This window comes from Sus scrofa, chromosome 6, assembly GCF_054392235.1.
Source record: "Sus scrofa isolate SSC_HxYL_T2T_F1_AM1 chromosome 6, Sscrofa_HxYL_maternal_Yorkshire_Landrace_v2.0, whole genome shotgun sequence".
Classification (NCBI taxonomy): Eukaryota; Metazoa; Chordata; class Mammalia; order Artiodactyla; family Suidae; genus Sus; species Sus scrofa.
The window spans coordinates 28,522,179-28,545,943 of NC_139388.1; the positions used below are offsets into that span (position 1 = coordinate 28,522,179).

Sequence of the window (23,765 nt, forward strand, 5' to 3'; positions counted from 1 at the left end):
CCAAGTGTAGCCAACCGTATCCACCCGAGTCCCCAGCTGCCAATCTGACCTGGCCACTCGGGTGTCTATGAGCCACCTCAATCTCAACATGCCTGAAACAGGGAAATCTCCATCTCCCCCTCCCCCAAAATCCCCTTCTGCCCCATCCCCATCTCCACACTCGTGTCCACTGACATACCAAGTAGCCCCGGGCCAGGCCCGCCCCCTCTCCAGTCTCTGTTTGTCCAGCTATGTAAGGGAATCATTGGCGTTCCTGTCGTGGCTCAGTGGTTGATGAATCTGACTAGGAACCATGAGGTTGCGGGTTCGATTCCTGGCCTCGCTCAGTGGGTCAAGGATCCGGCGTTGCCGTGAGATGTGGTGTAGTTCGCAGGCATGGCTCAGATCCCACGTGGCTGTGGTGTAGGCCGATAGCTACGCTCTGATTAGACCTCTAGCCTGGGAACTTCCATATGCTGCGGGTGTGGCCCTAGAAAAGGCAAAAAAAAAAAAAAAAAAGGAGTGGGGGGGAACCACTGCGGGACTTCCCATTCATTCATCCGTGGAAAAATAGGGGCCAACGATTCAAAGCTTCCCACCACACGCCTGGAAGATTCCAAATCAGATGGTCGGGTGGAGCTCCCGTGTCCGCAGTTTGTAAAACCTTCTCTGGGACTCTCATGATGAAGAGCATCTGAGCACCTCCTGCCCCCAGCTTCTTGGTTCTAACCATCTCTGGTCCTGCCTTCGCCGTGGCGATCTTCCACACCCCTCTTGGACTCCTGTTTATCTCAGCAGCCACATGAGGCTGAGGCTGAGGCTGTGAGTATCCCCACTCTACAGAAGAGAAACCGAGGCGAGGTGGAGGGGCACGACGGGCCCACGGTCACGTCCAAGGTAGAGTCACGGCGCTTGACTTTTCTTGATATTCCTAAACCCACTCAGCAGCCCCATGCCCCGTCTACCCCCACTGGGAAGAAGGTGAAGCAGTTTCCAGAACTGAGAGCTGCGGTGTGTTTCCCAGCCCCCACCCATCCCACCACAGAGGCCCCTGAGGGCTCCCTGTCACCTAAGAAGTCTGCCCCTCCCCCCCAGCAAGTCATAGGGTCACCTGGGAAAATGTGGCTCTGAGCCCTCGCGACCCAGGCTGCATTTCTGGCTCTACTGTGCCCCAGATGAGTACACAAGCGCCTGACACCTGCTGAGTCTCAGTGTCCTGAGCTGTAAAATGGGGGTGATGGCACCTGTCCCCAAGCTTATAAGGAGGGTGAATGAAGGCCCTTGGCAGGTGCTGGACTCAAAGCCCCAGAGCTGAGGCCTAGGGCTGGGGTTCGAACTGAGGGTCAGGGGCCGGGTCCAGGGCTCGGCCTCCATGGGGACAGCCTGGCTGGGCCGAGGCCCACTGAAGGCCTGCCTCTCTGCAGCCAGCCCGGCCCTCACAAAGGAACAATAACAGGAAACCATCCCGGGGGGGACGTGGGCCAGGGCCAGCTGGAAAACCTGAAGGGGCGGCGGCCAGGCCTCCCTCGCCGCCGGGCGGGGCTCCCCTCGAGAGGCTGTGGGCCAAGCTCCCCGGCACACTCAGCCCCGGACGGGCGGCAGACAGCCAGACAGACGGACACACATCTCGGCCCCCGGCACGGTGAGTGAGGGGCCTCGGCTTCCCACCCGGGGAATGGTCCTCATGGGTTCGCAGGGAAGAGCCGCTCCTGGGGCGGCCCGGGCTTCTGGCTCAGGGCAGGGCCGGGAAGGTGTGCCCAGCGAGGGTGCCACAGGCACGGAGGGACGCGCTTGGGGAAGGGGCGAGCTCAGCTCCCCCATGGGTAGACACCCAGGCCCCAGGGCCCATGGGCTTCCGTGGGGGCGGGGGACAGACGCTTGGAGGGCAGGACTCTGCCTGAGTCGCCCAGCACACCAGGGACAGAGGACTGGCACCCAGGCCTAGGCTCCCCTGCGGGGCCCCTTCCCCTGTGAGAGAGGATTCACCAAGGCTGAGGTCATCCCCTCCACCCTGAAGCCTCTGTGCCGGGACGGCAAGAGGAGCCCCGCAAGGGGAGCTCAGAGCCCCGGCCCCTCCTCGTCAACCTCTGCCCCCATTTTCAGTATGGGCAGGCTGAGGCTCGGCTCTGGGCCCCCGGGGATCTGCCAGTGGAATCTGTCCCCTCCCAGCCCCAGACACTGTAGGGGCCAGTCACGAGCTGTGGGAGCTGTGGTCTTTCTCTTCCAACACCCTGGTGCCTATAGATGGGAACCCAAGGGACCCAGGAGCCCTCATATTTTGAAGAAGTTCCCCCTAAAGACTTGAAGGCAAGGCGGTCTAGGGTACGAGCCTGGCTTGAAGACGGCCATCCTAGTATAAATCTCAGCTCTACCGTTCACTTCCCGTAAGACCTTGGGAAGATTACTCAAAGTCTCCAAAACTCGGTTGGCTTGTCTGAGCAATGGAGATGGCAGTTCTTTTTGCAATTCATTGCAAGAGCTGAAAATGATGCTCACAGACGGCCCTGGGGCGCTGGAGCTCACTGTTTCCTGTCACTGGCAAACCGATGAATTTGATAAGGCCTTTCCCCACATCTCAGTGGAGAAGCGAGACCTTGGACCCCAAAGCCCAGGCTCCTTCCCGGAACACATAGCTTCTCATGTGTCAGCCTCCTCGTGCGCAAGTTGGAAGAAACGGTCTTTGTGTGAGTCAATTAAAGGAGGCCTGAACACACCTCGTGTCGGGAATGGCTCATGGGGGGCGGGGCGTGTGGGGGGGGCTTTAAGAAATCACAGCTGAATTCACCGGCCACCCCGAGCTGACCATGGCTTGAATGTTATAAAGGGTTTGACCCCTGAAGTTGGTCAGTCCTTAGCAGGTGAGAGGATGTGTCAGCTCTTTGGTGCCAAGCACCACACTGGTTCCCCCATCCCCACACCCTGGGCCTTTCTGCCAGGGGTGGTGGGCAGACAGGAGCCTCACAGGAAACAACGGGCATTCTAGGGAAGGCAGGGAGCCGGGCAGCTCATTGGCCCCACAGAGGCCAGTGTGGCTGGAAGGTTTCTAGAGCAGGGAGTGGCAGGAGGGCCAGTGATGCTAAAGGCCAGGAGTGAGTCCCAGGACTGAGAGCTCTGGTTCATCTTCAGGCGATGGGGAGCAGCAGGACCCTCCTGACTGGCCTGAGTCCAGCACGTGTGGGTCCCGGCCTGGAGGGCAGCAGGTGACCAAGGGGCCCAGGAGCTGCTGTGCCCCCAGGCAGCTCTGCTAATTCTGGCTTCCCATGCTGAGGGGGTAGGCAAGGCGCCTACTGGCCTTGGCCTGGCAGGGGTTAAACTGCCTGCCCTGCAGTCTGGACCTGAGCGATTGTGCTGCTGAACAAGGGCCGGACATGGGAGCAGGAAGCCAGAGGGGCCACGCTTATTTTCTCCCAAAGCTGGATGACTCACGGCTCTGCTGCTGCCTCAGGGATGCCCAGTGGACATAGTGGACACTCGCTCGGGGGGGAAATAACCTAGAGCCCCTTGCCCATGGGGATCCATCCTTGCTACTTCCATTACCCCCTGCACCCCCTTGGCATCCCGGAAGCTGCTAAAAGAATTGGAGTCTTGACAGCAGGACCACAGAGGCTGAGCGAGGCTGAGCAGCCAGTCTCAGGTCACACAGTTACTATGAGGTGAAAGCAGGATGTGAGTGAGGCCAGTTCCTTCTAACTCCACTGCCCTGCCACACTCCCCTCCTGGAGAGCGAAGAAGTTGGGAAGGATAGAACCTGACAGTTCAAGCCATAGAAGCAGGCACCAGGATGAGCCAGGAGCCTGATGATCCTGGGAAAAGAGTATTCTAGGAGACAGGTGCTGCCCCAAGTAGCTTGGCTTCTGGCTGGAGAGATACTGACAAGCCCATCCTGACCTAGATCCAGTTGCTGCTGGGTAGAGAAATTTCCAAAGACTTCCTGGAAGAAGCCTGGGAGCCCTGGAGGATGCTGGGAGGTCTTGGGTCTGCTCTCTGAGCCTCAGTCTTCGAATGTCTCTAGGGCAGGGGATGGACCACATGGATGGACCCTAAACTCATTCAGGGTCCCTAAATTCCAGACTGTCTGCTGCAGTATAATGGTTAGATTCTGGAAGGTGCGGGTATTGGGAGGAACAGGAAGTGGGGCCCCCAGGGCTGGGCCAGGCAGGCAGTGAAGGAGATTTCCTTCTGGAGAAGGACAGACAGGAGCAGAAGGTGGGCCCAGGGCAGAACCAGGAAATGAAGTCAGATATGAGGCAGCCCATGAAGCTCACAGCTGCCAGGCCAGACTGAGTGGGTAGGTGATGGCTGAGAAGCCCACACATTTACGAAGCACCTACTGCTTGCCGGGCCTGCACCCATGATCTCATTCAATCCTCTGTTAGAAATGAGGAAGCTAGAGCACAGAGAGAGCAAGGAACGGGCCTAAGGCCACACAGCTCAGGATCAAACAGGCACGTGTGTGAGACTTGCTCTGTTGCCCCCTCCGACTGCCTCAGAGCCCAGGCAAAGTCAGAAAGCCCAGAAGAGGCTACAAGAGGCTCCCGAGGTTGGGTGTTCTCTCCTTGAAGCTTGGAGTTGCCCCATTAGAAGATGGGGGATGCCCCAGAGACCGGAGCACAAATTTGTTTCCAATCATGAACTAAGTCTGGTGAACTGGTACTCTCTAGCTCAAAGACTATAGTAAGGGTTCAGGATCGGAGCTCAAGCTCCGTGGGAAGGAACCCTGGGAATGATTAGCGATGTCTGCCGAGGTTGTGGGAGGGGTCGAATGGAAACCTGTGAGCTCCGTTTTGCCAGCCCTACCTTCAGAGGTCCCCTGCACAGGGTGTGTGTATGTTCATCAGGGACCCAGAAGAGGGGTAACCTTGTCCTCAAAGGATCAGAATCCTCATGGTGGTGTGTGTGACAAAGTGATGGGCCATGAGAGATGCTATTTGGGGACAGAGAGGAGGCTCTTTGAGTTATACCAACTGTTGTACTGCTCTGACCACCCAAGGTGCTGTCTGCAGATGGGCAGATGTGTTTTAAATCCTGTGAGTGTGGAGGGAAGCAGTGGCGAGAACAGAACTGGAGACTAAGGCAGGTTAACAGGTAGCAGGGGGGACACTGACAGCTCCAGGTCCTTTGGGCCTCGAGTTCCTGCAATTGGATGCTGGGATGAAATGGACATGGGCCCAGAACCCGCCTGGTCAGAGACACTCAGGCCAAGAGACAGAGGCTGTGCTAGAGCCTGGGTCAACCAGAAGACCCCGGGTGGATGAGGGGGCAGGGGTACGGACTGGGGCTTGAAAAGAAGTAAAACATTCGCCCAGGGGCCACAGCAAGGAAGGGCATTCTGGGCAGAGGGAACAGCCCATGCCAAAAACATGCTAAAGAGAGAAAGCTCTGTGTGTTCCAGAAAGGTCTAGTTCTCCTCGCAGCCGGAAGAGCAGGGAGGTGAGGGAGAGGAGAGCCAGAGGGGTGGGCAGGGACAGGCCGTGCTGGGTCCTGAACACTGGCTCAGGAGCTAGGCTTCGTCCTGCAGGGGTGGGGAGCCGGGGAGAAGTGGTCAACAGGGCAGCAACGTGGGCAGCTCTAAGGGAGCCGGGCCCAGGAGGCTGTTGGCAGAACCATAGGGGAGGGAAGCACATCTGGACCCACAGAAGCAGCTCAGATGCTGAACTGAGCCCCAAACCAGGATAAAGTCCCACGGGGCCAGCTCATAGCAACCCAGCCTCACCCCCCGACACACCCCATCCGGGGGCTTCCAAGCCTCACCCTTCATCCTCCGGGCGCCTGTGGCTGCCAAGGCCCAGCCGTAAATGCTGGAGCTCAAGGAGGCTTTGGGGAAGCCCTCAAGGAGTGTGGGAATCACTGGCTTCAAGCGCTGCCCTAGATGGAGGCTTGAGGAGGTAGGTTGGGAGGGCAGGGGAGCTGCTCAGGGCCACACAGGGAGTGGGGCTCCAGCACGGCCAGCCCCACAGGCACACCTCCTGCCTGTTTTGGGCCTCTCCTCCCACCGCCTGGCCCCTAAACCCTGACCCGGGGCCTCTGGGCAGGAGTCCAGCACCGGCAGGAGGCTGGGCTGGGACTGAGGTCGAGTCCACCCTAGGAAGCTTTGCCTTGGGGCCGGGCTCTGCTGCCTCGCTGATGGCAGGTGTGCTGGGTGGGAGGGGCCAGCCCCGCAGAGCAAGACTCTTCAGGGCACAGGGGTGTGCTCATGTGGCTGTGTGTGTGTGTGTGTGTGTGTGTGTGTGTGTGTGTGTGTCTGTGGGGCCTGAGGGTGTCACATGTGTATCCCCGACCTGGTGTCTTCCCCACTCCACCCCAAGGGCCCTGTGACCCGCTCAATAACACCCAGACGGCCCCTGAAACCTAAGGACTGAGGGGGGTGTCAGGGCACAGCCAGCCCAGGGCATTTGCCAGGCTGCCCGCTGCGCAGCTCCAAGGTGGGTCCAGACGTTCTAGGGTTGATTTGGTTACAAAGGAGCCGCCCCGGACGCCGCCGCTTGCATCTCCCTCTGTGCTCCCCGACCCCCGGCCCCTCCATTTAAAGGTCTGCGGCAGACTTTACAGCCCCTTTGAGGGCAAACCACAGGGACAGGATGGGGGCCACAAAGAGAAAGGGACCCAAGGGAGTCTGTCCCACAGCGGGTCAGAGAGAGGCAAGACTCACTCCTAGACAGAGAGCCTCTGAGGCATCAGGACCCTCCGCCTCTTCCCTCTGCCAGCCTCCTCTGCTTCTCGGTCAAAGCACACACCACAATTTAAAACTGTGTGTCTCTAATCAAGCGGTGAGGATCCACCTCCCCTACAGAGGTACAGCCTGGGTAGGCTCCCAGGTGTAGTTCAGTGCCTAGTATATAGTAGGTGCTCAATTAAATGTTTGTTGAATGACTGCATAACACCTGGGCTCTCAAGAGGGCTTCAGAGAAGTGGTGACATGGATCTAAATCCAGCCAGAGGCAAGAGAATGGCAAGTGCAAAGGCTGGAGGGTGTGACCAAGCCTGGTGGGTGTTACCATCCTAGAGGCTGGGGCTACCCTTGGAGGCTCACCAAGCGCTCTCAAGACCCAGACAGAAACCTGGGGAGGAGTAGACAGAGGCACAGAACCACCCCCACCCTGCCAGCTAGGCTCAGCCTCCAGAGACCCCCCTCGGTCCTCAGGCTGAGTCCAGCCATCTAGGTTCTGAGCTCAGTGGTCCCACCTCACTGTGGACACGGACACAGACCCAGACCCAGGAGTTCTCCACGGCCTTGAGCACAGCTGAGCCCGGCTGCGCCCCAGATGCTCCAAGGCTCCTCTGCCCCTTCTCCTGGGCTCCAGGCCCCACACACACACTCTGTCCTTTCGTTTTAGGCCCCTTGGACTTTCCCAGACTGACCGAGGGCACAGAACGCCCGCCCTCATCCATCAGTCCATTTGCCCTAAAGGCTCTACCACAGCACCAGGGATGGAGCAGCGTCATAGGCGCTGGATAACAGGGACGGGGCGCCGGCCCCTGGCCTCTGGGTGCGTAGCAGGCACACCCGAGCTGCTAAGGGACTCCCCACCCCCAGGGCAGTTGGCAGGCAGGTTCCCAGGGCTGCTCAGTTGGGCATTTCTGAGCACAGAAATCACTTCCAAAATCCTCAGCCTCCCTGCACGTGTGTCATCCCCCACATCCTCCCGGCTGCAGCCTCATCTCCGGAAACTTAGTGAGAGCAACCCAGAGACTCCTTATAGGAAAGTAAAGGGCTAAGATAAGCCTGACCCCAGCTGTGCTCAGACCACGCCTCCCGAGGTGCGGCCAAGGGAAATTCTGTTTCCAGCTGTGGGTCTAGCACATCCCGCAGGAAGAGGAGGAACAATTGCTCCACAAAACCCTTCCCCTCGGCCCCCATTTAGGTGGACAAACTTCTAACACAGAGGGCAAGAGACACACAGCATGGCTTTTCAGACAAAAATGTCCCTCGGGACCCTCTGAGATTAGGTGCCCAGGATTTAGAAAAAGACAGGTCTCGCTGAGGGTTCCGGATCTACCACTTCCAAGATGTTTGTCTCTGAGCCTCAGTTTCTTCCTCTGAGAAATGGGATGCTAATTCCTACTAACTTGGAATAGGGTGGAAACTAAATGAGATGGTGTCTACGAAAGCTGAGCATGGAAAACAGCTGTGTCTTCTTCTTCCTACTACTACGACTATTATTATCATTACATGAGAACATCAACCCCAGGGATAAAGTGGCATGACGGAGAAAGCAATGCTTGGGGTGAAAGGCAGACTAAGTTCAAACCCTGGCTCCGCCTCTTGCCGCTGTGTGACCCAGGACACCTCACTCCACCTCTCTGAGCCTCCCCAACATAACAGGATTACGGATGGCTACCTAGCAGTTTGCAAGGTTTAAGTGAGATAAGCTTTGAGGAGGTGTTCAGGAAAGACTGCCTCAGGCAAGGACAGACAGACTTAGGAGGGCACACGAGGGTGGTCCAGCCTGGGGGGGGACATGGGGTGATGTGACCTTCACCTCGCAAAGATCCCCAGCTGCAGAGTCCTGCCTCCTCGCTAACTGAGGAGCGGGCCGGGGGGCAGTCCTCGACTCCTCTCCACCCCTCACTCAACATTCCATCCACAGCAGGTCCTGTTAACTCCAGCTCAAAAAAAAACTCATCCCAGTGAATCCAACTAGGAACCATGAGGTTGCAGGTTCAATCCCTGGCCTCGCTCAGTGAGTTAAGGATCTGGCGTTGCCGTGAGCTGTGGTGTAGGTCACAGACACAGCTTGGATCCTGCGTTGCTGTGGCTCTGGCATAGGCTGGCAGTTGTAGCTTCGATTCAGCCCCTAGCCTGAGAACCTCCATATGCCACAGGTGTGGCCCAAAAAACACAACAAAAACAAAAAACACATCCTATGGCCACGCACCCCTAAACCAGGTCTGGGCCACCGTCGGCTCTGGCTTGGATGACAGTGACCTGGCCTCCTCTCCTCAGCCGGGGTTTCTTCAAATCAGACCACACACCCCTTGTGCTTAGGAGACAGCCCTCCCCTCCCAAGGCTGCCCCGCACAACCCAAATGCGTTCGTTAGTCTCATCCAGCTGCTGTAACCACCCTGCACAAACTTATTTGTCAGCTCAGGGTTCTGGAGGTCTCAAGTCTGCAACAGGATTCAGTGCACAAGAATCTGGACAGCTTTCTGTCTACAGGCTCTAGGGGAGAATCCATTTTTCTCCTTTTCTGGCTCCTGGAGGCCACCCATACTCCTTGGCTGGGCCCAACCCTACTCCAAACTCTTTCCCTCGTCACATCTCTTCTTTCTGGGTTCTCACCCTCCTGCCTTCATCTTTTAGGGATTCTGTGACTGTAATCGGTCTATCCGCATAATCCAGTATAATCCCTCATCTCAAGATCCTTGGCCTAAGAGTTCCCATAGTGGCACAGCGGAAACGAATCTGACTAGTATCCATGAGGTGGTGGGTTCAATCCCTGGCCTCGCTCAGTGGGTTAAGGATCTGGTGTTGCCGTGAGCTGTGGTGTAGGTTGTGGATGTGGCTCAGATCTGGGATTGCTGTGGCTGTGGTAGAGGCCAGCAGCTGTAGCTCCGATTTGGCCCCTAGCCTCTGAACCTCCGTGGGTGCAGCCCTAAAAAGCAAATAAATAGATCGATCAATCAATCAATCAATCCTTGGCCTAAGCCCATCTGCTAAAAGTCCTCTGCCAGTTAAGGAAATGTTCACAGGTTCTAGGGATCAGCATGTGGGTGTCTACAGGGGGACCTCATTGAGCCGAGCACCCCAAACTGGTCTCCTTTCCTGGAGCTCCACCGCTCTGCCCCATTGCTCATTTCCTCTTTTTTTTTTTTTTTTTTTTTTCTTTTTTTGCTTTTTAGGGCCACACCCACGGCATATGGAGGTTCCTAGGCTAGGGGTAGAATGAGAGCTGCAGCTGCCTGCCTACACCACAGCCACAGCCACACAGGATCTGAGCCATGCCTGCGACCTACACCACAGCTCACAGCAACACTGGATCCTTAACCAAGGATCGTTTTTATCTGACCTAAGGGGCTTCTGGTTCTTCAAACAAACTAAACATTTTTCCAACTCAGGGCCTTTGCACTTGCTGGTCCCTATGCCCGGGATCCCCTCGCTCTTCCTGGCATTCCCAGGGCTGGTACTCTGATGTTGGCATAAATGCCATCTCTCTGGGAGGCCTTCTCTGGCCTGGAAGCCTTAGCCAGCCACCCACACGTGCTGTTGTGTCCCCCAGTGTAATTTCCTGAGCACCGCCGATCACCAGCTGAATATTTTCCCTCGTGTACTCATTTTCCTGGGGTTCCCACTACGGGGTGCACCCCCTGAGGGCAGGTCCTGTCTGTCCTCTCACGGCATGGAGCCCAGCCCACCGCAGGTGCTTATTACGTGTCTGCTCAGGGTGTAGCCTCACACAGAGTCCCGCCCAGGAGCCTGAGAACGAACTCTCCCTGTTTCTCAGTTTTACTTTGTTTGTTTTACTTTTTCATTTTTGAGTCACTTCCACCTGAGGGAGGAAGAAATAAGCAAGATGCACAGTTCCTTTCCAGGCAAAGAAGGAAATGACCCAGCGGGCCTGAGCCCAGCATGGCCGGGCAAGGGTCACAGCTGCCATCTCCCCTGAGTCAGAACCAGCTTCCTGGCCAGGACTCTCTGCTCCCCATGCCTTTGTTCACTGCTTTCCTCCTGCCCGGAGTGGCTGCGTGGCCACAGCCCAGCTCCAAGGACAGAGTCTCCCCCCATTCGGCCATCTCATTTGGGACCAAAGAAACTGGGACCAGGAGTCTCCCCAGCACATGGCACATGCATTCTGGGCCCTGCTGGAACACTCTGCCCCATCCCAACCTTGAGAGCCCACTTCCTCCTGGGCCAGCAAGGGGGCCATAGGATGAGGGCGCTGGATGCTGAGGTCAGCAGACTCAGAGGCTGGCCTGCACAGACACCCCGGCCCTCCCTGGCGCCAGTGTCTCAGAGGAAATGTCACTAGAGTTTAGAAACCTCCTGTGCTGTGCAGAATCCAGCCTCTCCCTCCAGCCAGGGCGAGGGGCAGCCAGGGAGGAGGCATCCCACCCAGCATCCAGTGGGTCCTCGTCCCTCTCCAGGCAGGAGCCCTGGTTCCCACTCCTGTCCACTAGCCTCTTCCTCTGAAGCATCCCAGGAGCCGCAGGTCAGTGACACAGGGCTGGACTGATACTCGGGGCTGAGAGGGCACGGTGATAGCCAAGGTCACAGTCTCTATGCACCATGCATGGGGCAGTGGGAAAATCCCTCCTCCTGGAACTCAGGATGAAGCCAGGCTCTGATCTCCGGGTGACCTCAGATTCCAGTCCAGGCTGATCCCACATCCCAAGGGTGCCTTCAACGGTGCAATCACCCGGGTGCTGTCACCTTGTGCTTAAAAGGACCCCATGCTGAGTTTCAAGTCCTCCTTCTCCCTCCTGAAATCCATACTAACTTTTGAAACAAAAGAACCCATGTTTCCATTTTGTATTCAGCCCCACAAATGAAGCCTGTCCTGTGAGCCCAGCCTCTCAACCCCTCAACCCACCCCACCCCTGCTCTCATGACGGCTCCTAAGCTCATCACCAGGAGTTCTGGGTCTGATGAGGCTGACCCTCTGGGTTAGGACTTTTGTGTTTCTTAAGAGCTTTCTGAAGGCAGCATCAAAGCAATGCTGCCATGGGGGCTCTTGGGCTGCCTGGGGGGCTATGTTTGTTGAGACAAGTCTTTAAACCCCACCTCACAGCAGCTGCTAGGACAAGAAGGGCAGTGGGAAAAAGCACGAACTTTTGGGCCAGGCCAACTTAGTTCAAGTTTGACTCTGTGGCTGACAGTCTGGATGATCTCAGAATTGTTGCTAAACCTCTCTGTTCCGAGCTCATCTATAAAGTAAGGGTTACAGTGCTACTCACCTCAAGGGTCAGAGGGAGGATGAAGTGAGATGACATATATACAGTGCTTGGGGCATTCCCGTTCATGGCACAGTGGAAACGAATCCGACTAGGAACCATGAGGTTGCGGGTTCGATCCCTGGCCTCGCTCGGTGGGTTAAGGATCTGGTATTGCCGTGAGCTGTGGTGTAGGTCACAGACGCGGCTCAGATCCTGTGTTGCTGTGGCTCTGGCGTAGGCCGGCAGCAATAGCTCCGATTGGACCCCTAGCCTGGGAACCTCTGTATGCCACTTAAAAAAAAAAAAAAAAAAAACAGTGCTTGGAAGTGTGTCAGGCTCATAAGAAGTTACTGATACTTATTTTTGATACTTACTATATTATTGATAACATTCACTGATAACTATTAGCTGTTGAAGTCAGACTCCTAGGCTCTGTTCTCGGCCCCACCATTGACTCCCATGTGACCTTAACCTCTCGGTGCTCAGTTTTCCCATTTGTAAAATGAGGATGACGTGGGCATCCGCCTCCCAAGATTTGGGAGCTATCAGCCTCATCAGCATCACCCTCTCCTCAGGGACTCCTCCCTACAGCTCTCCTCCAGCTCCCGTCACCCACACTTGCTCCTCCACCAGCACCAGTGACCCTTGGGTAGGAAGTGTATCTGTGTCTGTCTTGCCCTCCTGGGCTGGGAGCTCCATGGGGGCGAGATCAGGGTCTACCAGTCTGAGCAGAGAGTGGAGGATGAAGGAGTGAACAGCTCCACGGGCGCTGCTCGCACCCCAGGGCGATGACCGCCACGCCTGATGGCATCTCCCCTCCTTCCCCAGACCGGCCCCTCCTGGGAAGATGCAGGTGCTCGTGATGCTGCTCGCTGCAGCCGGCACCTACCTGGGCCTGCTGACAGCACCTACAGCTGCCTCGAACCCTGGCCGACAGGACACCCCCAGCACGCTGCCCCTTCACCGGCGCCAGAAGAGAGACTGGATCTGGAACCAGATGCACATCGACGAAGAGAAAAACGGCTCGCTGCCCCATTACGTGGGCAAGGTAAGGCTCAGGCCCCGAAGTAGGTGATGCCTGGGCGCAGGGGGCCCGCAGCACCAGTGCCGGGAAGGACAGCACTAGGTGGTGTGGTGGTTGCAGGGATGGGGACATTGGCTGTGCGGGTGATGGTAACAGCGGGAGGTGGTGGAGGTGGTCGATGTGGTGGTGGTGGTGGCGGCTATGGTGACAGTCAAGGAGAAAGCGGTGGTGGTAACAGTGGGGACGGGGGGTGACCGGGATAGAGATGCAGAAGGTGGTGACGGAGACGACAGTGATCATGGAGGTGATGGGGCTGGCGGTGAAAGTGACGGCAGGCACAAAAATTCCTGTTCTCCCAGGCTCTGGTCTGTGGACTGAATACCTCTGGCACATGTCTCCATGCCCCGGCTAAAGCGATCAGCCTGCTCTGGGGGAAGTCAGGGCTTAGGGCAGGACACTTCCCCACCTGAGAGGTCTGCAAGACCTGAGCAGACATGCACAACGCTGTGCTGGTTACAAAGTTCATCATCTAAGCACAATCTGCCAACCCTAGTCGAGGCCTTTGAAACGCCTCACAAACCTCTTTCTCCCCAACCACCCTCCCTGGCTCCCTGTCAGCCCACACAACTCCCCAGATTCTAGGACACCCGTAACAAGGTGTCTAACCCAAGCCTGCCCCCCAGCGTTGTGCCTCAGGCTCTAACCCTCACTTCATCCCCTTCAAAACGCGTCCAATCCTCAGCAACCTTCCTAGGGCTTGGAGCTAGTCTGCGTGACTACAGGACTATGTTCCAGGGTCAAAGGGTTGCTGATGTCAAAACCATCCACTCCCATGGAAAGGACTGGCTCTAACTGGTGGAATTTCACACACAGTGACGGAGACGGGCTAGGTATTTCGAGAGTTTTCAGTGAGGAGAAAAATCCCTTGCAAGTGCTTTAAAATCTCACCATGTCAGTTTCCTGGAACATAAACATGATCAGCTAAAGAAAGATCAGTGCACTGGTGACAGCAAGGATGGTCCCGGGCACGAGGCTGGCTTCTGGGAAGACAGCAGTGGGCAAAGACAAACTCAGTCTTCACCCTCATAGAGCGTGTGGTCTAAAGCAGGGGCTGGCCAGCCCCCCATGGGGGTCTTTTAAATAAAGTTTTATTAGAACAGAGCCACGCTGTGCACTTACAAAGGGTCGTGGCTGCTTTCACGCTACCACAGCGGGGTTGAGTGGTTGTTACATAGGACCCACAAAGTCAAAACTTTTTACCATCTGGCCCTTTACAGAAACAATTGGCCCATCCTGGTCTAGGAGAGCAGCATACATCAGACAAAGAACCCCACAAGTGCCAGAGAAACAGGCTGGAAAGGACCCTTTGGTGAGGGAGGGTCCAGCCTGGCCTCAGAAATGCCACAGCAGCTGAGGGTGGAGCCAGCAGGGGACACTCCACTCTGCCCCACCCACGGCCGGCTCACTGTGCCCAGGCTGCCTCCTGGTCCCCAGAAATGGCCAGGAAGTTTAGATCCTTCAGTCTGGCCACTCGGAGGGGAGGATGCTTGCTCCCCATCACAGAGTGAAACCAGGACAGAGCCTAGGAAAGCACAGGGATCCTGACCCCCGACACAAAGGTGAACTCTGTGTCCTAAAGGAAAATGTCACCAACCCTCGCCATGGGATGACTGAGCCATGAATCAGCCTCTGAAGAGAATGACTCCCCCCAGGAATATCCACAGGCTGAGTCAGGGGGTCAGCAGACACGGCCCCCAGCGTCCCAAGCAGCCCGGCCAGGCAGACTCTAGACGGCTGGCCCCAGGGGCTCTATGTGGCAGGAAGAGCATCAAGCCTGCCGTCACCTACCAAAGGCTTTTGCTTGGCAGCTGGCATGGGGCTGGGGGACAGAGGAGCCTGTGCAATCCTCTCCCTGGGGAGAAGCAGGGGTGCCCGGGAAAGGCAAGGACAGGGCTCCAAGGATCACCTCCAGGCTCCAAACATGTAATGGGAGGGAAGGAAGTCCCTGTTTATCAAGATCAGAGCCTGGAGCCTTTGTTTCGAGAGCCGAGCCGTTTGCTAAACAATGGGAGCAGGTCCTGAGCGGCCTTCGCCCTCTGTAAACATGGGGTCAGCACAGCTTCTGGCATGAAGAAGTTATATCCAAATATGGGGATAATTTTGACCTCCTAAACCTATAACCTTAGCCTGTCTAATCATGAGGACAGCATCAGACAAATCCAATAGGAGGACAGCCTACAAACCCAAGACCAGTGCTCCTCAAAACTCTCAGGGTCATCATACCAAGGAGAGACCCACAGACACAGAAAACAAACTTATGACCACCAGAGGGGTGGGGTGTGGGGAGAGATTAATTAGGAGTTTGGGATTAACATTTACCCACTACTATATATAAAATAGGTAAACGGGAGTTCCTGTCCTGGCTCAGCAGTTCACAAACCTGACTAGTATCTATGAGGACGTGGGTTCGATCCCAGGCCTTGCTCAGTGGGTGAAGGATCCGGCGTTGCCGTGAACTGTGGTGTGGGTTGCAAATGCGGCTTGGATTCCGTGTGGCTGTGGCTGTGGTGTAGGCTGGTGGCTACAGTTCTAATTCGACCCCTGCCCTGGGAACCTCCATATGCCGCGGGTGTGGCCCAAAATAGATAAAAAAATAAAAGAATAAAATAAAATAGGTAAACAGTGAGGACCTTTTGTATAGCGCAGGGAACTATAGTCCATATAATAACCTCTAGGGCAAAAGAATCTGAAAAAGATATAGATATAGATATAGATATAGATATATATCACTTTGCTGCATACTTGAAACTAATATAACATTATAATTAACTACACTCAATTAAAAAAAGAAAAAAGGAGACTGACAAACTCTCTCCCTCCCCGTCTACCAAGGGGGGGTGGTTAGCCTCACTCCCTGTCCCCACCTCCTCTCCCCCTTCTCTCCCACCTGTCACCTGGCTTCCCACTCCAGCCCCACCCCCAACGCTGCTCTCACCAATGGCTTGGCGACTGTATCCTTGCAAAGCCTAGGATGCTTTCCAGACCTCCTGGGATCTGACTACACCCGTCTTGACGCCCCCTCCTCTGTCCTGAGACCCCATTCTTCCGCTGGTTCTCGTCCAGCCTTTCTGATGCATCTTCATCAGACACCTTCACTCGAGGCTCTCATTCTGTCAGACCTTACATGCTGCCTTTCCTCAAAATCTCGGCCTCTGCAACTTCAAACCAGGCCCTGAGAGCAAAAACAGGGTCTGGAATCTCTACACTCCCAGGCTGGTGCCCTGTAGGCATATGACTTTTTCCTTTATTTAATCAAACTCTATTTTTTTGGACAGCCTGTCCATCTACAAGAGAACCATTCGACATGTACGCAATATGATCAGCTTATGTTCCTGAGAGTCTCTGTTTCTAAGATTATATAAATAACACGTTCAGCAACTCCGACCTTCTAATATCCTTGAACATATGGATCTAGCATGGATAACAATGAGCATTTACTGAGAGCCTGTGCAAATTGCTTTACACGTTATTTTCCAAATCTTATTCCTCAGGACACTAATAGTCTGTGTTGCCAAGAAAAAGGATTCGGGTTCTAATAAGGATATAGAGGAATACCTGAGTTAAAGCTCAAGGAAGGTCTTTTCTGTAGGACTATACATTATACATCTCCTAAGAACATTTTACGTACCACGCCAAAACTAAATGACAGGGGCCAGTGGTATGCTTATAACTAGTTGACAACTGGCTTTCGGGGGCGAAAGATTCTGTTTGCAGCATCTGCCCATTTCCTTGGTGTAGATACGTTGGCCATGTCTGTTTCAAGCTACCAACGTGATGCCACTGAAGGCAGAGGTGGGAACGGATGTGCATTAACACAGGGTTATCCATGATTTCCATCTTTCCATACAATCAACATAAAAAACTCAAGACCACAGGAAAATAATTAGGTAGCAATGGCTTTTGAGTATGTTACCTTTGTTTTTCACATGATTCTTTTTTTTTTTTTTTTTGGTCTTTTTGCCATTTCTTGGGCCGCTCCCGCGGCATATGGAGGTTCCCAGGCTAGGGGTCGAATCGGAGCTGTAGCCACTGGCCCACACCAGGGCCACAGCAACGTGGGATCCAAGCCGCATCTGCGACCTTCACCACAGCTCACGGCAACGCCGGATCGTTAACCCACTGAGCAAGGGCAGGGACCGAACCCACAACCTCATCGTTCCTAGTCAGATTCATTAACCACTGCGCCACAACGGGAACTCCACATGATTCATTTTAATTTAAGCTTACATAATTGAATTTTTAATAATGTCTATATTTAACAACCAGTTCACAAACATTCCTGAAAATGTAAGCTGGCTCTTGAAGCCAAGCCAGTCTACGCCAGCTCTAGCACGCTGGGATCACAATGTGGGTAAAACAGTGAAAGAGACCAGTGTTCCCTGGCACTTGCTTTCAAAAGCACTGTTCTGCCTGTTACAGCAACTCAACATCAGACGCAATGTAATCTCCACTTTACAGATGAGGTTACCATGACTCAGAGGTTAAGTGACATCTAAGGGGCAAAACAAGATACCTTTTCCCTTCCAATGGAACAAAGTATATTTTTCCACTCAAAAACAAAAAACAAAAAACAACAACAAAAAAAAGGTTTTCTAAGCACCTACTATGATCCAGGCACAGTTCTAGACTTACAGGAGCACTGCGCTGGGCAAGGCACATTAGTAAGGTATTCAAGGTGACCTTGCTGAGGAAAGCTCTCTAATGACCAGAGAGTCTTGTTAAAAATCGCAGTGTCGGAGTTCCTGTCGTGGCGAAGTGGTTAATGAATCCGACTAGGAACCATGAGGTCACAGGTTCGGTCCCTGCCCTTGCTCAGTGGGTTGACAATCCGGCGTTGCCGTGAGCTGTGGTGTAGGTTGCAGACGCGGCTCGGATCCCGCGTTGCTGTGGCTCTGGCGTAGGCCGGTGGCTACAGCTCCAATTAGCCCCCTAGCCTGGGAACCTCCATATGCCGCAGGAGCGGCCCTAGAAAAGGCAAAAAAGACAAAAAGACAAAAACAAACAAACAAACAAAAAACCGCAGTGTCACGTTTTAGGGTCTCTGGCCAGGACCACAGACACGCTCACACACACACACATTCATAAATATGCCTGTGTGCCTATATACAGACATGACAAGACACGTAGACACACTTGTATCTATTTGCTGGCACACGCACGCACACACACACAGCCACCACTGCCGTTGCCTCTCCTTTCCTAGATTAAATCCAGCGTGAACCACAAGAACACCAAGTACCAGCTCAAAGGCGAGTCCGCCGGCAAGGTCTTCCGGGTGGATGAGAACACGGGGGATGTGTACGCCTTCGAGAGGCTGGACAGGGAGAAGATCCCTGAGTACCAGCTCGTCGCCCTCGTGGTGGACAAGAACACTGAGAAGAACCTGGAGTCTCCTTCCAGCTTCACCATCAAAGTTCACGATATCAACGACAACTGGCCTGTGTTCACACAGCTCGTGTTCAACGCCTCCGTGCCTGAGATGTCAGTGATAGGTGCGTGCCCAGCCTGTCCCTCCCCCTCTCCCCTCCTCATCTCTGCCTGGAGGGACCTCGCCCATCAGCAAGGTCACTACCTGGGGCAGGACTCACTGAGTTCCGGGCAGTGATGGGATGCCCATATCGCCCCTTTATGGCACAGGAAAGAAACTCTCTAAAGACTAAGCTCTGGCCTGGCCCCAGACAGAGAGCACTGACCATCACAGCATCACACACACACACACACACACACACACACACACACAGAGTCTTCGGAGCCAACCCCACCACTGCTCTGACTCTCAGGACTGGCATGACAAGAGCACAGACTTTGCACATGAAGGAAGCCAACTCTGCCACCAAGACAAGGAAAGTCACCTTTAGGGTCCATGCAGGATGGGGGAGGGAGAGGGACACACGTCGCCCAAAGTGTGTCACCAGCCTGGACCCTAGACCTCCAGAGGGGAGTTTCCCTTCCTCAATTCTACCCCCAGCCTCCAGAGGTACCAAAAAAGTACCCTTCCCCCCCCCTGTAGTGCAGGATCTCTGGCCAGGACCCCGGGACCAGACCTTCCTGTTAAGCTTGGGGAGCCTGGAGTTCAAGGGGAAAGTGCTGTGACCACTACCACTTGGGGGGCCCTTCCTATTCCCTTGTTCTCATGCTTCCAGGGGAAGGAGGAAGCTGCCCTTACTCTGTTTCTCCTCAGGACCCCAGCCATTCACCCGTTTCCTCACTACCCCTAGAAATGACAATCATCTGTTCTCCTTGTCCCTTCACGGTTAACTGGGCTGCGCCTCCGCCACTGCTGGCACTGTGGCCCCTGGCAGGCTCCTCAGAAAACAAAACAGCCTTTTCTCCCCCAGGACCTGGGAACAGCCCAAGCCCCCTCTGCTTTCATCTGGGAATGGGGTGACGGCGGCAACCCCTGGCTTCTCTCCCCGCAGGGACCTCGGTCATCCAGTTGACAGCAGTAGACGCAGATGACCCCACGGTGGCAGACCATGCCTCTGTCATATACCGGCTCAAGGAGGGAGAAGAACACTTCCGCATCCGTGGTCCTGGTCTGTGTGACGAACCCCGCAGGCAGTGCTGACTCAGGGGGAGGGGACCCCGCAGGCAGTGCTGACTCAGGGGGAGGGGGGAGGCCGCGGGCCGTCCAGGTGCAGGCGCGAGGGCAGTCCAGTCCGACAGGTGGCACCTACCACTGACCCACGCTGCCCTGTGGAGGCGGTTGGTAACACACGCCAAGGCAAGGTGGCTGGTGAGGGCAGGAAGAGGCAGACAGGTGCCCCAGACATGAATTCTAGTCCAAGGCACAAAATCAGGACACGGGAGGTGGAAAAGACTGCTGGCCAGAGGCTCTGGGTATGGGATCAGATAGATCTGATGTCCAAACCCGGCTCTGCTCTAAAGACTCAGGGCAAGTCAAGTGACCTCTGGGAGTCCCCATGCCCTCATCTCCAAAAAGAGGAAGCTTATACTCACCTGTACGGTAGCTGTGAAGTCTGAAATTAGATAACATACAGAGAGTACACGGTCCATCATCGTTATCCATTCGATGTGACCTTTAAAACTCTAAGGACTGGGAGTTCCCATCTTGGTGCAGCGGAAATGAATCCGACTAGGAACCATGAGGTTGCTGGTTTGATCCCTGGCCTCGCTCAATGGGTTAAGGATCCAGGGTTGCCATGAACCGTGGTGTAGGTCAAAGACATGGCTCGGATCTGGTGTTGCTGTGGCTCTGGCATAGGGCAGCAGCTGTAGCTCCAGGTAGACCCCTAGCCTTGGAAACCTCCATATGCCACGGGTGCGACCCTAAAAAGCAAAAAAAAAAAAAAAAAATCTAAGGACTGAGTTTTGGGATCAAGGCAGAAGTCTAGGTGGTCAGGCATGGAACACACCATCTTTCAGAGTGATGGCAATACACAGCACAGACGGGGCCACCACCAAGGCTGCACCGACGCAGCCAACACTAACCCATCACAGCTCTCTTCCCACTCGGAACCTCGATGTGGCCCCAGGCTCTTTACCAACCCACTGCTCCAGGTGACTAGGACTGATACTGGACCAAAGCACTTGGGTGGCTTTGGCCTAATGGCACAGGGTGTAGGGGTGGGAGGTGGCTCACTCCTGGCTCTCAGCCCTGGAGCACGGGTGCTCCCTGGAAGTCAGGCGCTTCGAAGTAGGGCCTGGGCACCAGTCTTTTCTAAAGGCTCCCTAGGTAACATGGCTCCTGATGCAACGCATTTTACAGGACTCATTGAAACGGCCAGCAAAAATCTGGACCGAGAGACAGTGCCCATGTACAAGATCGTGGTGGAAACACAAGATGCCCAGGGCCTCCGTGGGGACTCGGGCACAGCCACTGTGTTCATCACTCTGCAGGACGTCAACGACAACTTCCCCGTCTTCACCCAGAGTAAGCCCCTCCCTTAGGGCCCTAGGCAGGGCGGGGCTTGGGACCCTCCAGACTGGGTGACCCGAGGCTCTCAGGGAGGACCCTGGTGGCCCGCCATCTCTCCCTCCACCCCAGGGTGGGTCTGAGCTTAGGGAACCTTTCTGACATGTGGAGGGGCCCTGCTCCCATCCCTGCACACATTCCCAAGGCTGTCCCACTCTCTCCTGCCACCATGCCCTCAGAGGACTGCGGGAGGTCACACTCCCTGCTGTGTGCCACCACCGGGCCCAGAGTCCCACTACCAGAGAGGACCAGTTTCATCCAGATTTCACGAGCTCAGGAAAATCCAGGCCCCTGCTAGAAAATTCCCATGAGCTGGGGAGCAGGGGTTCAGCAAATCTCCACATCCAGGGCGAGGGCTGGGCCCTGACCACCTACAGACTGATTCTCCCCCGAGAAAAATGTCTGACAAGAGCCTTTCACATGCCCTGGGTGGCCTGGGGAGGAGAGTCAGGCGGCTCAACACTTGCACCTCCGATGCTGACGGGGTCATTTGGAGGCTTGGCCGCCCCAAGGACAGGACCTTTCCTGAAAGGGCCTCATTGTACAGGGAACAAGCTCCCTGAAGGCAGGACTTTTCTCTCCTGTCAATCAATGGGTCCCCTAGCAAAGTGCTTGCCATATAGTAGGTGCTTATTAACAACTTATCAGATGGATGGAGGGACAGGACAGAGCAGAACCTCTTTGCCTTGGACCCAAAATTCTAGGGGAACTATTATTACTACTACTGTTACACCTACGGCTATTATTATTATTGCTATCATTATTATTTTATAGTGCCCACTTCCTGTATCCTAGTGTGTTAGGGTGGCAGTGGGGACAATCGCTTCATATATCCCATTAACGCAGTGCCCTCTGGGGCCCCCCTCTTCATCAGCCAGGTACACATTTTCTGTGCCTGAAGACATCCGTGTGGGCAGCCCCCTAGGCTCTCTGTTTGTCAAGGACCCAGATGAGCCCCAAAACCGGAAAACCAAGTACAGCATCGTGCAGGGCGAGTACAGGGACACCTTCACCATCGAGCCGGACCCCACCCGCAACGAGGGCATCATCAAGCCCATGAAGGTTCGGAGGCCTGGGCGGTGATGTCAGATGTGGGGTTGGGGGCTCCCGGCATCCTTGGGACTCAGCCAGGGGCTGCTCCCAAGCCAGAGGCCATCAAAGGTGCACGTTCTGGGTCAGGTTGAAGCTGTGCTCATGGAGACTGTGGCCCTGGAGCTGGGCAGGGGAGCCAGGAGAGGAGGGTCGGTGCCCCAGAAACAGACCTTGAGGCACAGATTTGGGAGGTGATCCCAGGAAGCCCAGGGCAGTGACGTGAGAAAAGGAAGAAAGCTCGTAGAGGCTCTGTCATGAGCAGGTGATCACCGTGGGCATGTGGGGTGCAGTCCCACCGGGGACATCAGGGGAATATGTGTGGAATATGCCTGAGTCGAAGCAGCTGTGGGCTGACTGAGGGCTCCCGGGGGATGCTCACTCCCTGGCACTTTCTGATCTGCCTTGAGCACAGGCCAGAGGAGCCCTGGTACGTTACAGGTGCTTGTAGCATAAAGCCGTCAGCACGTAAGCAAACAGTGAATGCCGTGCAGACGGGGTGGCCATTGGCAGTAGCTGCTGATGAGAAACCAGTCAGACAGACCGAATCAGGAAGAGGGGGGCAAGTCTCCCAGGAGCACAGACTGCCTCCAGATGGCCATGCAGAGGACAGAGGGTCCCAGGCCATTCCTCCAGCAGACCTGTCTTGAGTCCTTCTGTCCAGACCTGCACTAGAGACTGCATCTAAGCAGGAGGACAACCTCCAAGGTACTAAGGCTCTTGGTCTATGCACCTGTCCTTTCCTCTGGTAGACAAAAAAGGCACCGACAAAAAGGGTACCCAGGCAGGGAGCGATTACCTGAGTGGGGAGGGCAGGGACCAGTTCTGAGAAGACACCCAATTGCTTTCAGATTGGCTTCTGGAGGGGTGAGTAGGTATGTGCCAAGGGGGCAAGGGCAGGAGCATCTTCAGCAAAGGCACAAAGAAAAGGCATGTCTTTAAGGAGCCGTGGACAGAATCACTAGTCTGTGATTCCCTTGAGAAGAGGATTGTGGCTGATCCACTGCTGGTGCCCAATATCCGGAGCAGAGTCAGGGTCAGGATGCAAGGGAGACAGCTGAAGACAGCCAGGCCCCGCCTCTCTCTTGATCTTCTCCAGGCCACAGGCCCCTGTCTGTAAAACGGGGGGCATGCCAATACTACTCTGCAGGGTCGCTGTGAAGATCACAGCCACGTGCTTGGCTCTAGCAGGTGCTCACCATACTTCTTCCTTCTGCAGCCCCTGGACTATGAACGCATCCAGCAATACAGCTTCACCATCGAGGCCACAGACCCCACCATCGACCTCCGCTACCTGAGTGGCACCTCCACCAAGAACATCGCCCGTGTCATCATCAACGTCACAGACGTGGACGAGCCCCCCAACTTCAAGCAGCCCTTCTACCACTTCCAGCTGCGGGAGAATGAGAAGAAACCTTGGATCGGCTCAGTGCTGGCCGTGGACCCGGACGCCGCTCAGCGGAGCATCGGGTAAGGGGTGGAGGGTGTGAGGAAGGTGATGATCACGACAACCTCAGCACTGAGATTCTTAGACCTGCTGGACTAACCCAAGACTCAGAGGGGGAAACTGGCTTTTCCAGCTCCTGGGACATGGGCTGAAGCCAGAGCAGAAGCCCAAGCTCCCCCCCAACCCACATGCCAGGTGGACTCTTGTCCTGCCCAGGCACGCCACCTAGCACAGCCCAGGCCATCACAGCTGCCCGTTATCTGCTCCATCTTGAAGGAGCTGCTCTTTGGGCTACGGCTCCCCCAGGTCGCATATGGGGAGAGCTGATGGTCTAGAGGGCAACCAACTTGACATACAT

The 23,765-nt window shown here is 55.4% G+C and overlaps 1 protein-coding gene across 2 annotated transcripts in view; it reads left to right on the top strand.

The window, feature by feature from the left end:
• Nucleotides 1-1,519: 1,519 nt before the first annotated feature.
• The window catches only part of CDH5 (cadherin 5), a 33,572-nt gene continuing 11,326 nt past the window's right edge, over nt 1,520-23,765 (top strand). Inside the window, 7 exon segments of one of the 2 annotated variants that reach the window (NM_001001649.3) lie at nt 1,520-1,621; nt 12,680-12,899; nt 18,139-18,427; nt 19,355-19,471; nt 20,665-20,829; nt 21,746-21,933; nt 23,180-23,430. In NM_001001649.3, coding sequence (NP_001001649.3) covers nt 12,699-12,899; nt 18,139-18,427; nt 19,355-19,471; nt 20,665-20,829; nt 21,746-21,933; nt 23,180-23,430 — 1,211 coding nt within the window. In that variant the 5' untranslated portion in view covers nt 1,520-1,621; nt 12,680-12,698. 2 annotated transcript variants of the gene reach the window in all.